Source organism: Notamacropus eugenii, chromosome 1, assembly GCF_028372415.1.
Source record: "Notamacropus eugenii isolate mMacEug1 chromosome 1, mMacEug1.pri_v2, whole genome shotgun sequence".
Taxonomy (NCBI): domain Eukaryota; kingdom Metazoa; phylum Chordata; class Mammalia; order Diprotodontia; family Macropodidae; genus Notamacropus; species Notamacropus eugenii.
The window spans coordinates 208,730,097-208,743,625 of record NC_092872.1 but is presented as its reverse complement, the minus strand read 5'-3'; the positions used below and the strand labels follow the sequence as shown (position 1 = coordinate 208,743,625).

The 13,529-nt window shown below is 34.8% G+C and overlaps 1 protein-coding gene across 5 annotated transcripts in view; it reads right to left on the bottom strand.

The window, feature by feature from the left end:
* BTAF1 (B-TFIID TATA-box binding protein associated factor 1) overlaps positions 1-13,529 on the bottom strand; it is a 118,221-nt gene that overhangs the window by 78,520 nt on the left and 26,172 nt on the right. For all 5 annotated transcript variants that reach the window (XM_072625151.1, XM_072625152.1, XM_072625158.1 and 2 more), the window contains exons 3-4: positions 11,730-11,844; positions 8,645-8,791 (exon numbers count right to left, since the gene is read on the bottom strand). In XM_072625151.1, the coding sequence (XP_072481252.1) occupies positions 8,645-8,791; positions 11,730-11,844 (262 nt within the window). The remainder of the gene's footprint in view (positions 1-8,644; positions 8,792-11,729; positions 11,845-13,529) is intronic.

The window sequence follows — 13,529 nt, the reverse complement described above, 5'->3', positions numbered from 1 at the left end:
TCGAATCTGGCCTCAGACACTTACTAGTTGTATAATCCTGGGCAAGTCACTAAACACTGTTTGCCTCAGTTCCTCATCTGTAAAAATGAGCTGGAGAAGAAAATGGCAAACCACTACACTATCTTTGCCAAGAAAACCCCAAATAGAGTCACAAAGAGTCAGACACAACTGAAATGACTGAATAAATGTTCCACGGTCTAAGAACTTTCTTTCCATTTGGTCTTTATGATAACATTGTTTGATAAGTGCTACTATACCCATTTTAAAGTCAAGGAAACTGAGGCACACAGAGCTTAAATGACTTGCCCAGGGTCACACATATAGTAGAGTATCTGAAGCCAGATTTGAACTCAAATCTTCCTGACTCCACGCCCAATGTTCTAATGACTATATCATAAGCTGTCTCCTAATGGTGGAGTACCAGACATTTTCTCCAGTCCTCCCAACCTCTCAAACCTTCCCAAACACTAGAGATAAAGCAATTTCAACTGCCCACTGGTCTAAGACATCAAGAAACCTAACAAGATAAAAATCCAATGAACTAACAGCAGACTTGCTCACTTACCATCCCTTCTCCCACAGGCTATCATGATTGGACACGGATATACAGGGCCTTGCAATGGAACTTAACTCTGGCCCCCATCCTCTACCTCTGTGACCCCACGCCTCTATCAATGGAAAAACAAAAGCTAGACGTGTGTTCTGGCTAGAACAGCAATCTGTGCTGCAACAGTAGTCAGCCAGAGAATTAAGAAATAAAGGGAACTGAGGCAGGACACAAGCACAGTTTTGGCTCTATTAGACCTGAAATAAAGGGGACTGGTAAACATTCTGACCCCTCAAAAATAACCCAGAGCAGAGAACTGTGAACTTCCCAATACGAGACAAGGTGGAGACAACTTTGAGGACTAACTCCTGAGGAAATTGTCATCAAAGGAAGAGTAACAGGGAAATATAAGGGGAAAATATTGAAACTACTAAAGATCTCAGGAGGAAGAAAACTCATTCAAAGACCTTGAGCATAAGCAGATAAACCAGGAGAGAAAATATTAATATAAAAAAGAAAATACAGCCTCTACATTATCTGAGTCCAAGTATTCAGGAGTAAATACTATTAAGGCAAAGGAAAATAAATCAACACTTGATGAGACAGATGAACCAGTGAATTTGCAAGAGAACATGAATTATAGCAGGATGTGCTTGAATACTAAAAAGGATAAGAATTTCTAAAGCAGAATTTATGGCATGAACAGCAAAAATAATTAACAGAATAGAAAACCTGAATCCATGTTGGCAAACCTTATTAATGAACAAGAACAACTGATTGGGAATGCAAACACACTGAAGTAAAGGACAGCCTGGAGGAAAGGAAGCAAAAAGCAATGACATTGAAAGAAAACTTTCTCTTTATAGTGAACTTAAATTGACAGGTAGGGGTGAATTTAATTCAGATCATTATATATACTACTGCGGGCAAAAATCACTTAGAAGAATTACAGCAGTCTTCATAGTCAATAAAAGGGTAAGAAAAAAGAGTACTAGGGCATAATCTCAAAAAAGACAGAATGATATCTGTTTGAATCCAAGGCAAACCATTCAACATCACTTTAACACAAATCAAAAAAACTATAATGCTAGGCTTAAGAGATACAATATCCAGGACTAGGGAGATGATAGTTCTGTTGTTTGCTGCCCAGATCAGCCTATTTTTGAAGTATTATGTTCTATTCTGGAAGCTATATATTAGTAAGGACTTTGATAAGATTAAAAATATCCAGAGGAAAACCACCAAGATGGTGAACGGTGTCAAGGTCATGTTATATATGCATTCAAGGAAGCAGGGATGCTGAATTTGAAGAAAAGAAGATTCAGGCATCACATGACAATTATAAAATATTCAAAAGGCTGTTTGTTAAAAGAATTGAAAGGATTAAATATGCTCCACATGACCTCAAAGAGCAGAACATAGAGCAATGCATAGAATTGCAAAGAGGCAAAATGAGGTTTGATGTAAGGAAAATTTCCTAGTAATGTCCAAAAGTAGAGTCAGATATCTTAGGGGGCAATAGATTCCTCCTCATTTGAAGTCTTCAGACAAAAGCTAGATGACCACTTGATGGATACAGGTTGGACTAAATGGGTCTCCACACACCCTTCCAAGTTCCTGATTCTTTGAATACTTGATTTGGAACCAGAGCACCTGAGTTTGAAATGTGGTATCTGTATTACTTTTGTATTCTCTTTCAGCCTAATTCCTCTTCCTTGTGTGTAAAAAATTAAAAAAAGGAAGCTAGACTAGACTAATTCTAAGGTCCCTAACCCACTCTAATTCTATATAATTCTCTAAACAGAAAGAACAAGGTTCTTTAATTATTACTCCTCCCTTCATTTAAGTCACTTATGAGATTAACTGTTCTCTGAGTACCTGCTGGAAATCCAAAGGGTAGGAACTTATTTTGTCCGTTGGTACACTTAGTACCAAGAGTACTCTTGGTACTTGGGTCTTATTCAAAATCAACAAAAAGATACAACTGTACTGGTCTTGGTGAAATTCTTAGAATTGAGAAGATAGAAGGGATATTAGGAGACACCTAAGTCCACTACTTCCCAAATGGTGAATCATATAACTTTGAAGTGTTACCAAGATATGCTTGCTATGTGGTGGGTAGTTGTTACTTCCTCTAACAGCTCAGACATAGAATGTAGCAGTTATGGCATCTGTTCACATTAGTACTACTCAGTTTAGAAACAGAAAAAAGCAGAAGGAATGTATGAACTCTGGTTCACATTGCCTCCTGGCAGCAATACAGTGGGTCATACCACTGTCACTGTCAACCTATAATTACCTAGCATTGTGGTACTGGTATTGTTACCTCTCTCAGCTCTAAGTGAGGTAGAGGGGGTAAGAAAAGAAATGGGTTATCTGGATACAGAAAAGATGTAGGTTATCCCCCACCTCTCCCTAGGTTACCTGATTGCTTTTCTCCTCATTCTACCTGAGCTGGGGAAAAGCAGAGGTTATCACAAGGACTTCATTGTGCTTCCAAGTGACAATATAAGCAAAAGAAGTTTAAAAATACCGAATGTCTATATCACCAATAAAACCCTGCAAGAAGAGATAGTAAGAGATGCCCTATTTAAAATAACTGTAGAGTATAAAACACCTGAAAGTATACCTACCAAAATAAAACCACAAACTACATGAACATAATTATAAAATTTTTATATGAATAATTGGAGAAGTGTTAATTGTTCACAGGTAGGCAGTCAAAATAATAAAAGTGACAATTTTACTTAATCTACTTATTCAATGTCATCCTAATTAAATTACCAAAAAATAATTTTACTGAACTAGAAAAAATAACAAAATTTAGAAGAACAAAAGGTCAAGAATATCAAAGGAATTAATTTTAAAAAAGAAAAAGAAGGAGGTTTAGCAGTACCAGATCTCAAACTACACTATAAGGCAGTAATTATCAAAACTTCATGGTACTGGATAAAAAAGAGAAAGGTAAATCAATGGAACAGAAAAGACACACAGTACACAGCAGTAAAATGATTTATAGTAACCTTGTGTTTGACATAGAAATTCATTATTTTACATAAAAAAAATTAGTGGGAAAACTGGAAAGCAGTCTGGCAGAAATTGGGCATAGAACAATATCTTACACCATTTACTAAGATATGGTCAAAATGGATACGTAACCTTAATACAAAGGGAGATACAAAAAAATCAGAAGAACAGGGAACATATTGCCTATCAGACTTACAGATAGGAAAATAATTTATGAATAAACAAGAGGTACAAAATGGATCATTTCAATTACATTAAATTAAAAAAGGTTTGTACAAATAAAGCCAAGATCACAAGTAAAACAGAAAATCAGGAGAAAAATTTTACAGACAGTTTCTCAGATAAAGGTCTTATATGTCAAATATATATAAAGAACTCTGCCAAATTTATAAGAATATGAGTCATTCCCCAACTGATAAATGGTCAAAGGATATAAATAGGCAGCTTTTCAATGAAGAAATCAAAACTATATATAGTTACATGACAAAATGTCCTAAAATCACAATTAGAGAAATGCAAATTAAAACAACTTTGAGATATGATCTCACACCAATCAGATTGGCTAAAATGATAGAAAGGGAAAGCAGCAAATGTTGGAGGGGATGTGGGAAAACTGGGACACTAATTCACTGCTGGTAGAACTGCAAATTGATCCAACCACTCTGGAGAGACATCTGGAATTATGCCCTAAGAGTTACAAAACTAGGTATACCCTTTGACCCAGAAATATTACTATTGGGTCTGTTTCCCAAAGGGATTAGGGAAAAAGAAAAGAAACTTACATGTTCTCAGATATTTATAGCAGTTGTCTTTGTGATGGCAAAGAACTGGAAACTGAAGGGATACCAGTCAACTGGGGAATGGTTAAACAAGTTGTGGTATATGATTGTGATGGAATACTACTGTGCTATAAGAAATGATGAGCTGGTTGATTTTAGGAAAAAAATGGAAAGACTTGCCTGAAATAACTAAGAGTGAAATGAGCAGAATAAAGAGAATGCAGTACAGAGTAACAGCAATATTATTCTAAGAACAACTTTGAACTGAGTCACTGAGTATCAAAATACTCAAATCAGCTACAAAGGACCTATAAAGGAAAATGCTATCCACATCCAAAGAAAGAACTGATAAACAGAAGTATGTATAGTATGATTTTACAAAAAATACATATTAGTGTCTAATGGTAGCCTCGGGCAGGGGGTGTGGAGGGAGAAAAAAATAAAAAGTGCACAGCAGAGAACAGAAGAAAACTCATAAGAAAGCATAGAAAAGCAGTGTAGCTTTGAAAATGATGTCTAGTATTTATTACACAGTTCTTCAAAAAAAGTAAATTGTGAAATGAAATTCATGGTTTTATACTGAATCCTCTTTTCTCAGCTGTGCTGTACATATGGAAATGTCCTTTTAAATTTAAGTTCAAAATGAATATTAAAAATTTTAATTAAAAATATGATTATCTGCTATAAGAAATGATGAAGAGAAAGACTTCAGAGAGGTCTGGAAAGACTTATATGAACTGATGCTTAGTGAAAGGAGCAGAACCAGGAGAACTTTGTACACAGCAACAACCACAGTGTGCGAGGAATTTTTCTGGTAGACTTAGTGCTTCACTGCAATTCAAGGACTTAAAAAATTCCCAATGAACTCTTAAGGGAAAATGCCTTCCACATCCAGAGAAAGAACTATGGAATTTGATCGCAGAATGAAGCAGATCATTTTCTTTTGTATTATGTTTTGTTTTGATTTGTTTTATGATTTCCCCCATTCATTTTCATTCTTCTATGCAACATGACTAAGGTGAAAATGTATTTAATAGGAATGTATGTGTAGAACCTATATAAAATTGTATGCTGTCTCAGGGAGAGACTGGGGAGGGAGGGGAAAAAAAAAATCTAAGATATATGGAAGTGATTGTAGAACAATGAAAACAAACAAATTAATCTAATAAAAAATATTGACTATCTAATGACCAAAACAATTACTTTACTTACTACTTAATAATCCTAAGAAATACTTTGAAAATAAGGTTATCTAATAGCTTCATTCATCTCTTCATGAAATGTTTCCTTTCTTTCCTATCTCCACTTAGCAAACAAAACCACAGGGAAGGAACTAATTAAAATAGTAAGCATTATCAACATAAAAGTTATGGCTGCAAATCATACTTTCATTACCAATAGCATTCAAGAAATTTTTTTAAAAAGGGGTTAATATTTTTATGCTTCACTTTAAAGGTGTTCAAGTAGGATGAGACAGAAGGCAAAAACTAGGTACAGAAACGATACAGGAATGGGAATTATATCACTTCGTGAGGAATACATCTCAATACTGCAGAAGAGAGCACGTATCTCCTTAGTTTGCTTCCTAAATTGAGTTTATAGTAGGTGTCCAAGGGGCCCAATCTAAACAGGGAAAAGATCTCTTTGATCAAAACTAATATAAATGAACATTGTACTTAACCTCTCACAAAGGCAAAATATCAGATACAGGAGATAAAGAGGAATGAGAATTCTACCATAAATTTAAAGTGGACATTAACAGTTTTTACCCTTTTAGATAAAGTTTTACTGTATTTAAAAATGTAAAAACTATTCTTAGCTCACAGGCTATACAAAAGCAGGCTCTCCAGCTGGCTTTGACCATTAGACCACAGTTGGCCTTTGCAGTAACAAATCAATAGTAGCATTTATTAAGTGCCAAAAGAACAGTACAGATAATCACAGGAGAAACAGTGCTCACTGCCAATATGATACCTTTGGATTAGTATTTAAGAGGAGCAAATTCAAATATCATTTCTGGTACTAACTAGAAGAGTGACCAACTTTGTTGGCCCCATTTTTTCATTTATAAAATACAGGAGCTGGATTAGCTTTTATCTAAAGTCATCGTTAGCCCTATGATTCTATGACTAGGATAAAAAATGTGAAGCACTATGAGATAGGAAAATGGATTTATAGTAGAAGTCAGAAAAAAAAAAAAGAGTCAGAACCCAAAGGCCAACCTAACAGAAGAGAAAAGCTACATAATAAGAGAAAAGCTACATAATTCTCTTTGCTGCCATGTCTGTGTTATAGTCCTGAATCTCTCCCTTGGTAGCAATAACTGTACTTGACAAATGTGGCTCCTGAAGATAATACAGGCACAGACTAAGCTAATTTGGGGTTTTCTAAGTTAACCTGCTGCCATAGAGATCTGTTTCTACTGACAACAATGCTGCTGAATAAAAAAAGTTATTTCTCAAGTCCACACTACAATCTGGAAAAATACTGTATGAGATCATCTCAATTCCTCTTCTCTAAATCCATAATCAAAAAAATCTAATCTAATTCTGGTGGCATGGGAGATTTTTGACTGGAAGCAGGGTGCTGGCCTGCTATACTTTGTGTGCAACATGAACAGATATAGCTCCAACTATTCATAAGCTAGCATTTCAATTTATGAATTCATTTCTTGGAAGTAGAATAACATTGATTATTCTGCCACTCTCTGGTATGACAACTTAGTTCTCAGATAAGCAGAAATAACTTTTAAGGACTAGCCCATGAAACTGAGGTACTATTCCCAAAGGGCATGATCTAATACACACTGATGTTATACTATCTCATTAAAAGAGGTATTTCTACAACTTTCTAATTCTAGTTTCAAACTTATAGGATAGCAACAAAATTTAATAAGTGTTAGTCTTAGAAGTGGGGAAATGTTAGTTTTGTTTTCAAGTACATGTAACAAAGATGAAAGAGCCTTCAGTCATTTTATTGTCCTACAAATAATTTTCTAAATTTTTAAATGTTACAGGGCTCCAAATAAATATCAAACATCACTTAGTAGTGTATATAACACCAGAGTGAATTCCCAGGAACAAGACAATTGCATTAAATAACACCTAAGTTTTACCACACTTGACAAAGGAAAATCTGATACTCCTGTGGTTCATTATTAACAAGATGGCTGAGTTTAGTAAACTCATTAAAGATTAAAGATCATTTTTAAAAGTTGGTCAATTCTTGGAAAAATTTTTAGTGCTTTATTTACAAAAAAATGGACAATTCTGAAAATGAAACAATTTCTCCTCCCAATATCCACGATTTGATATTTTGGTATAATGCAAATGAAAGTGGTTCCTAGATTCAATTATATTTCCTGTTTTTCAAGTGATCTCTATGGAGGGTTGTATATTTAATTACAACTCCATTTAGCTGAATAAATGAAGATTAACTTCTCAGCTAAGAACTGATCAAATTTGTAAAATCATGAAATTAGACTGTTGGTTAATTTAGACATATACTGAGCAACCAAACAAAATACTAATTTTCACTAAAAAAAACCATTTTATTTACTTATAAGAATCCATTAAAAAAAAAAAATCAAGGTTTTCTTTTCCACTCAAGGCATCACTCTTGAATGGCCAAAACATTTATTTTACATCCAGATGGATTCTGTAAGTTTAAAGATAATGGGAAAATTACCTACTCACATTTTTTTTCCTTTGGTAATCAACATAAATATATTCATTGATATCTAGGACACTTGTGATACAAAATTAACTAGCTCACAGTTTCTAACAGTTCCATAAACATTACAAGTTAGCCTATCTGACCTCCCTAAAGTACCTTTCACCTATGAGATCCTGTGATAAATCACAATACAATATTGCCTTTTAAAAACTATTAAATAACAAATACTTGGTAATTATGGATAACTATGAATAACTATGGAGTAACATGGTTGTAACCCCGGGCACAGAACAAGAGAAGTATTTGTTTCAAAAAGTAAAAACTCAATGACAATAGACTTTCTAGATAACTGCTACTTAATTTATGCTGAAATAGCAACAGTTGTCCTCTAGATCTACATAGTACACACTGATACACTCAAAGAAACACCGCCCCCCCCCCAAAGTTGCTTTACATAAAGTAACTTTCCACACCAAATATTTTTGGCTACTTTTTGACAAACTTCTGACAATATATATCATAAGAAACATTAGATCATTTATGATATATGAAACATATACTAACAAATTAGCAAAAAGAGATAACTGACACATTCACTTACTGTACTGCTACCCACCTGATTTGTCATCTTGGACTTCAAATTCTGCACCCGCAGACCCAAGAAGAGATGCTCCATGTTGCAGCAATCTACATATGTCAAATCTGTCAAAACTCAATCGATCTGTGGCAGATGAATCTTCCATAGAACTTTCTGAAGTAGGTTCTGAATGAGGTTTAAACATATTTTATTTGACTACATAGGAAACCAAGAGGAATGGGAGGTAAGAGCACATTATTTCATGAGGATTAATTATTTTGACAAGTAAGATTTGGGGTAAGTAGGATAGCTGCCTGGACTTATTTTACAGTTAATTTTTAGTTATCTGTAGGTTAATTATTTGCTTTATGGTTAAGTTCACTATGGCTCCCAAGCTAGTTCTCTATCTACGAAAGGACTAAGCCAGAAGGTTGCTGCATCCACTTGATTCAGAGTGCAACATTAAGTAAATAATTTGTAGAATGAAAATTTAAACTGGGCAGAAAATGATACATGACCTTTTTTCCTTTGGCTAAAAGAAATTACAAAGAATTGATTGTTTTCTTTGGCTTTATACTTCAGAATCACACAACTACTCTAGGATTATATTTATACTTTCTTGACATTAAAGGGGAACAGCATACCTATATTATTAGTGAAGTCATAAAATGTGAGAGAACTGATTTCAGAAAGTATGATAAGATGGGTGGAGAAGGGACTAAGTGCGGAAGTAAATTCATACTAAATTTGCTAGATAATGTGAAGTCAAATTATCTAGCGGTAAAATAAAGGAAACAAGCACAAACAACCCACATCTCTTCTTGAGGATATAGGAAATGACAAATAAATTATAAATTGTTTGTAAAAGCTAAGACACATCATAATCACTCATCCTACTCCATTCTGCAAGATGAAGATACTAGGGAAACCAAACTCAGACCCAAGACCCCTTGATACCTCTTATCTATAATGTAAAAAATATCATAAAACCAACAGGAGCCCTTAAAAACATTAAACCATCTGAGGGCCATTCAGACCTATAGAATTAGCCTGGATCCACAGAAGGCTTCAGACTACACATGTAGGTGCTTCGTACAGTTAATTAGCATTCTTTACTGTAGGCCTTCCTTCTCAAAATTTAGTTTTTATATGAAGGGTGAACTTTAATAAAACTTATCAAAGAACTAATAAGACTATTGAACTTCTAAGCAATATGCTACCTAAAAGTATGTCATTTGCTTGTTATAATAAAAAGGGAAATTAGAATAAGCACCACCAATTCCTTTAGTTAGGATACAAATCTATACCCAAATTTAAAAATACTACTTTAAAGTACTCTACTTACTATCAGGAGGACTTAACAAGGGAAACTAAAAATAATCTAAACTATCACAAGAAAGTAAATATATCATAGTACTAGAAAAAATAACTGTAAGAAGCAGTCTAACTTACAAAAATGTAAGTGAAAAAATACTAAAAGGAAGATGAATTCTGAATAATGGAAAAACTAATGAAGTCCTGGGGGTAAAATAATGAAATAAACCTCCCTCACAGCAAAGGGGGGGAGGCTCCTAGGAGTAACCTATAAACACTAGCAGACAAGATTTCAATATCTGATATTTAGAATACTTTTTAGTTGTAACAAGGGAGGTTTCAATCTAGGGCAAGGTAAGTGGGAAATGACTGTGATGTAAGGAAAAAAGCATCAATAAAATAAATTTTATCAAAAAGAAAAAAGTTCATTGAATTTTGGCTATTTCTAACAATGGCAAATAGAAATGACTGCAAAGAAAAAAATCTCCTTGAAACAAGTTATAGCATAAAAAGAGAAAATTTGCTCTATGTGCAGGGAATAAGAGTAAAATTCTCAAGCAAGCCAAAACCAATCAAATAGCTAATATCTAGATAATTTTGCAAATGAAACTTTATTAAGTTGCACCATGCTGTCTGCTGGGGCTTGACTAGAAAAATGCAAAAAATTTTCACAAGTAACAAATTGTACACTGATAGGCTTACAAAAGCTTAAGTGTTTGAAAAGAACAACAACAATGATGATGATGGTAGCAGCTGACATCCATAAAGTGCTTACTCTGGGCCAGGGACCAACCTAAGAACTTTGCAATTATTATCTTATTTGATCCTCACAAAAACCCTGGAAGGTAGGTGATATTATTATCCCCATTTTATAAATGAGGAAACTGAGTCAAATAGAGGCTAAATGATTTGCCCAAGGTCATACAGGAAGCGTCTAAATCTCTAAACCAATTTGAACTCAAATCTTCTCGACTCCAGACCTGGAGCTCTATACATTGCGCCATGTAGCTGCCAACAGCTCAAATGAAGGTAAAAATAAAAACAAAAATATCAATTACAAATTTTTTTAAATAGTTCACAACAAATAAATGCATTTTCCACCACTATCATCAGGATACTAACAAGAATTACAACTCTCTTCAGTACAGAGTCATGCAATTAAATCCACACCAAAGATTACTGCCACTGCCTAAGCAAATACAACAAAAAAAGTAATGTTATAAATGTGTCTGTCTTTACAGATTTAAACTGACCCATCTTTTTTGAAAAGGACATAATACCCTTAAAAGAAAGAATATCACACTGTCTGGAACATAGCAGTCACTTTCAAAGCGCTTGTTGATTGACTGACTGGACTATTCTCTATAAACTATATGTGGAATCCTACTTAATAATTTAAATAAATTACATTCCCAAAACAGGGTTTACTTAGCAGCCTTGAAAAGCATGATAAGCATCCTAGCCAATTAGATCACTTCCTAATATGTTTGCATGTTCTGAAGGTACGAATTTTTTAATTAAAAATGAATAAAAAAATATGTCCCAGGTTTTGTAGCTCTTCTTGGGGAAGAATGTGGTTAGAGGCCCAGGTTAGAGGAGTCAGATGACCTGGGTTCAAATCCCAGATTCTAAAGTCACATCTTCTCTCTGGGCCTCAATGTTTATTCTATAAAATGAAGGGGTTGAGTAGGCAGGTACTTAGGCTTCTTCAACCTCCAAATCTATAATCACATGAAAGCTACAATTGTTTCCATAAAAGGAATTAACCAGTTATAAAATCAAACTCCATTTATTTCACTTTTAAAAGCACCTTGCTTCAATCTTGGCAATGGGTTCCACTCGGGTACATTTTTCACTATGGCTTCAACAGCTTGTCCAGCTGCAATGCGGGTATCCCAATTTGTACTCCTTAAATATATCAGTACCTTTAAAAAAAGTATAAAATAAAGTAATTATATAGCAAATATAACATTTTTAAATAGTCAGAACATGGGAGAATGTAATTATGTTTAGATTTGCTACTATAATTTGACAGCACAAGTAATACTGACAAAACTTTAAGTTTACTAATCAACAAGGTTAACCTATCATGCTCGATATCACTATTGTCTTCCAATGGAAAAAATGAAAATTTACATGAAAGAATGATTAAGAACATTTCTATTTAACCTCACTGCAGTTAATTGATCATAAAAGGTTGCATTCTAATTATTAAGCAAGTTCAGTTTTTCCCTGCACAGCCAATCAAGGGGAACACAAAATATTGTTCTGGTTATTCTAATCCATGGCAAAGGCAACTAAATTATAGATGTAAGGTTTCTCTTCCTTCAGAAATGCTTAAAAGAAAGACTGCTAAATAAAGCTGGGTAAGAGAAGTACATGGTAGCCAGCTTCATTCAACAAGGCAATAGCAACTACCCTTTTCTCTACTGCTAAGTTCTAACAAAGGAAAAGCACCTTTCAACAAGGAAAAGCCTCTGCTGGCAGTGATGGCTCTTTCAAGGCAGAATGAAAGAGTTGAAGAAGAGAAAAGATAAAGACCATTTTAGGGGGAGAAGAGACAAAGAAAATCTTGATTTTCTTTATAAAATTTTATTAAGGGGGAAGAATAAGAGAGGAAAGTAGTGGATAAGTCAGGACTGTGTGTGTGTGTGTGTGTGTGTGTGTGTGTTCGGCCTTTGTTGCTGAAGAAGACCATGCTATCAGAGAAATGATGACAGGACTTGCACTTGACTTTGTTTTGAGTGAGGGAGGGCTGTGCAGGTCACCAGTCTCACTTCTCCTCCAGAGCCATCTGAATCTAGTGACCAGATATTCATCAGGATGACTGGAGATGACCTAGGATGAAGCAATTGGGGTTAAGTGACTTGCCCAAGGTCACACAGCTAGTGAGTGTCAAGAGTCTGAGGTGAGATTTGAACTCAGACCCTCCTGACTCCTGCACTGATGCTCTATCCACTGCACCACCTAGCTGCCCCCAGGACTCTATGTATCCAATGATAAGACCATAAAGGGTACAACTCCAAAATACATGAAGTCAGATAACACAAAGGAGTTTAACTTGATCTCTTTTTAATTTAAATTTTTTTGATGATGATTGCTTCTCCCCACAATAAGCAGATTCTGGGAGTGTGCAATAAATAAGCCAAGAATACAATCTTTCTCTACTTTTGTTCCTTATAACACCTAAGTATTACATTGATGTCTCCAAATTAGATAGTGTATATGGTATTAACTATACTCCCTAATACCATTCTTTTATCCTTTAACACTCATCTCTGCAGACTTATTTCCTCCTTCAAACATATTCCAAATTGGTCCATTTGCTATTTTCTATATGTGAAATTCCGATTCCAATTTGCACACGTTTCTTTGCCCAGGTCACCCTCCATATCCTTCTCACCTCTGCCTCCTGTCATCTTGAGCTCCCCCCTCAAATCTTAGCATCAGATCTTTCCTGATGCTGACCCAACTGAACCCATCGATAGGTTTTATCTCCCTCAATTAACATGCCAACTCCCTGGAAGCAGGGATAATCTCAATTTTCTATTTGTATCCCCAGCACTTAGCACATTCCCCAAATACTGCACTGTACTGATAATAAAGGGAG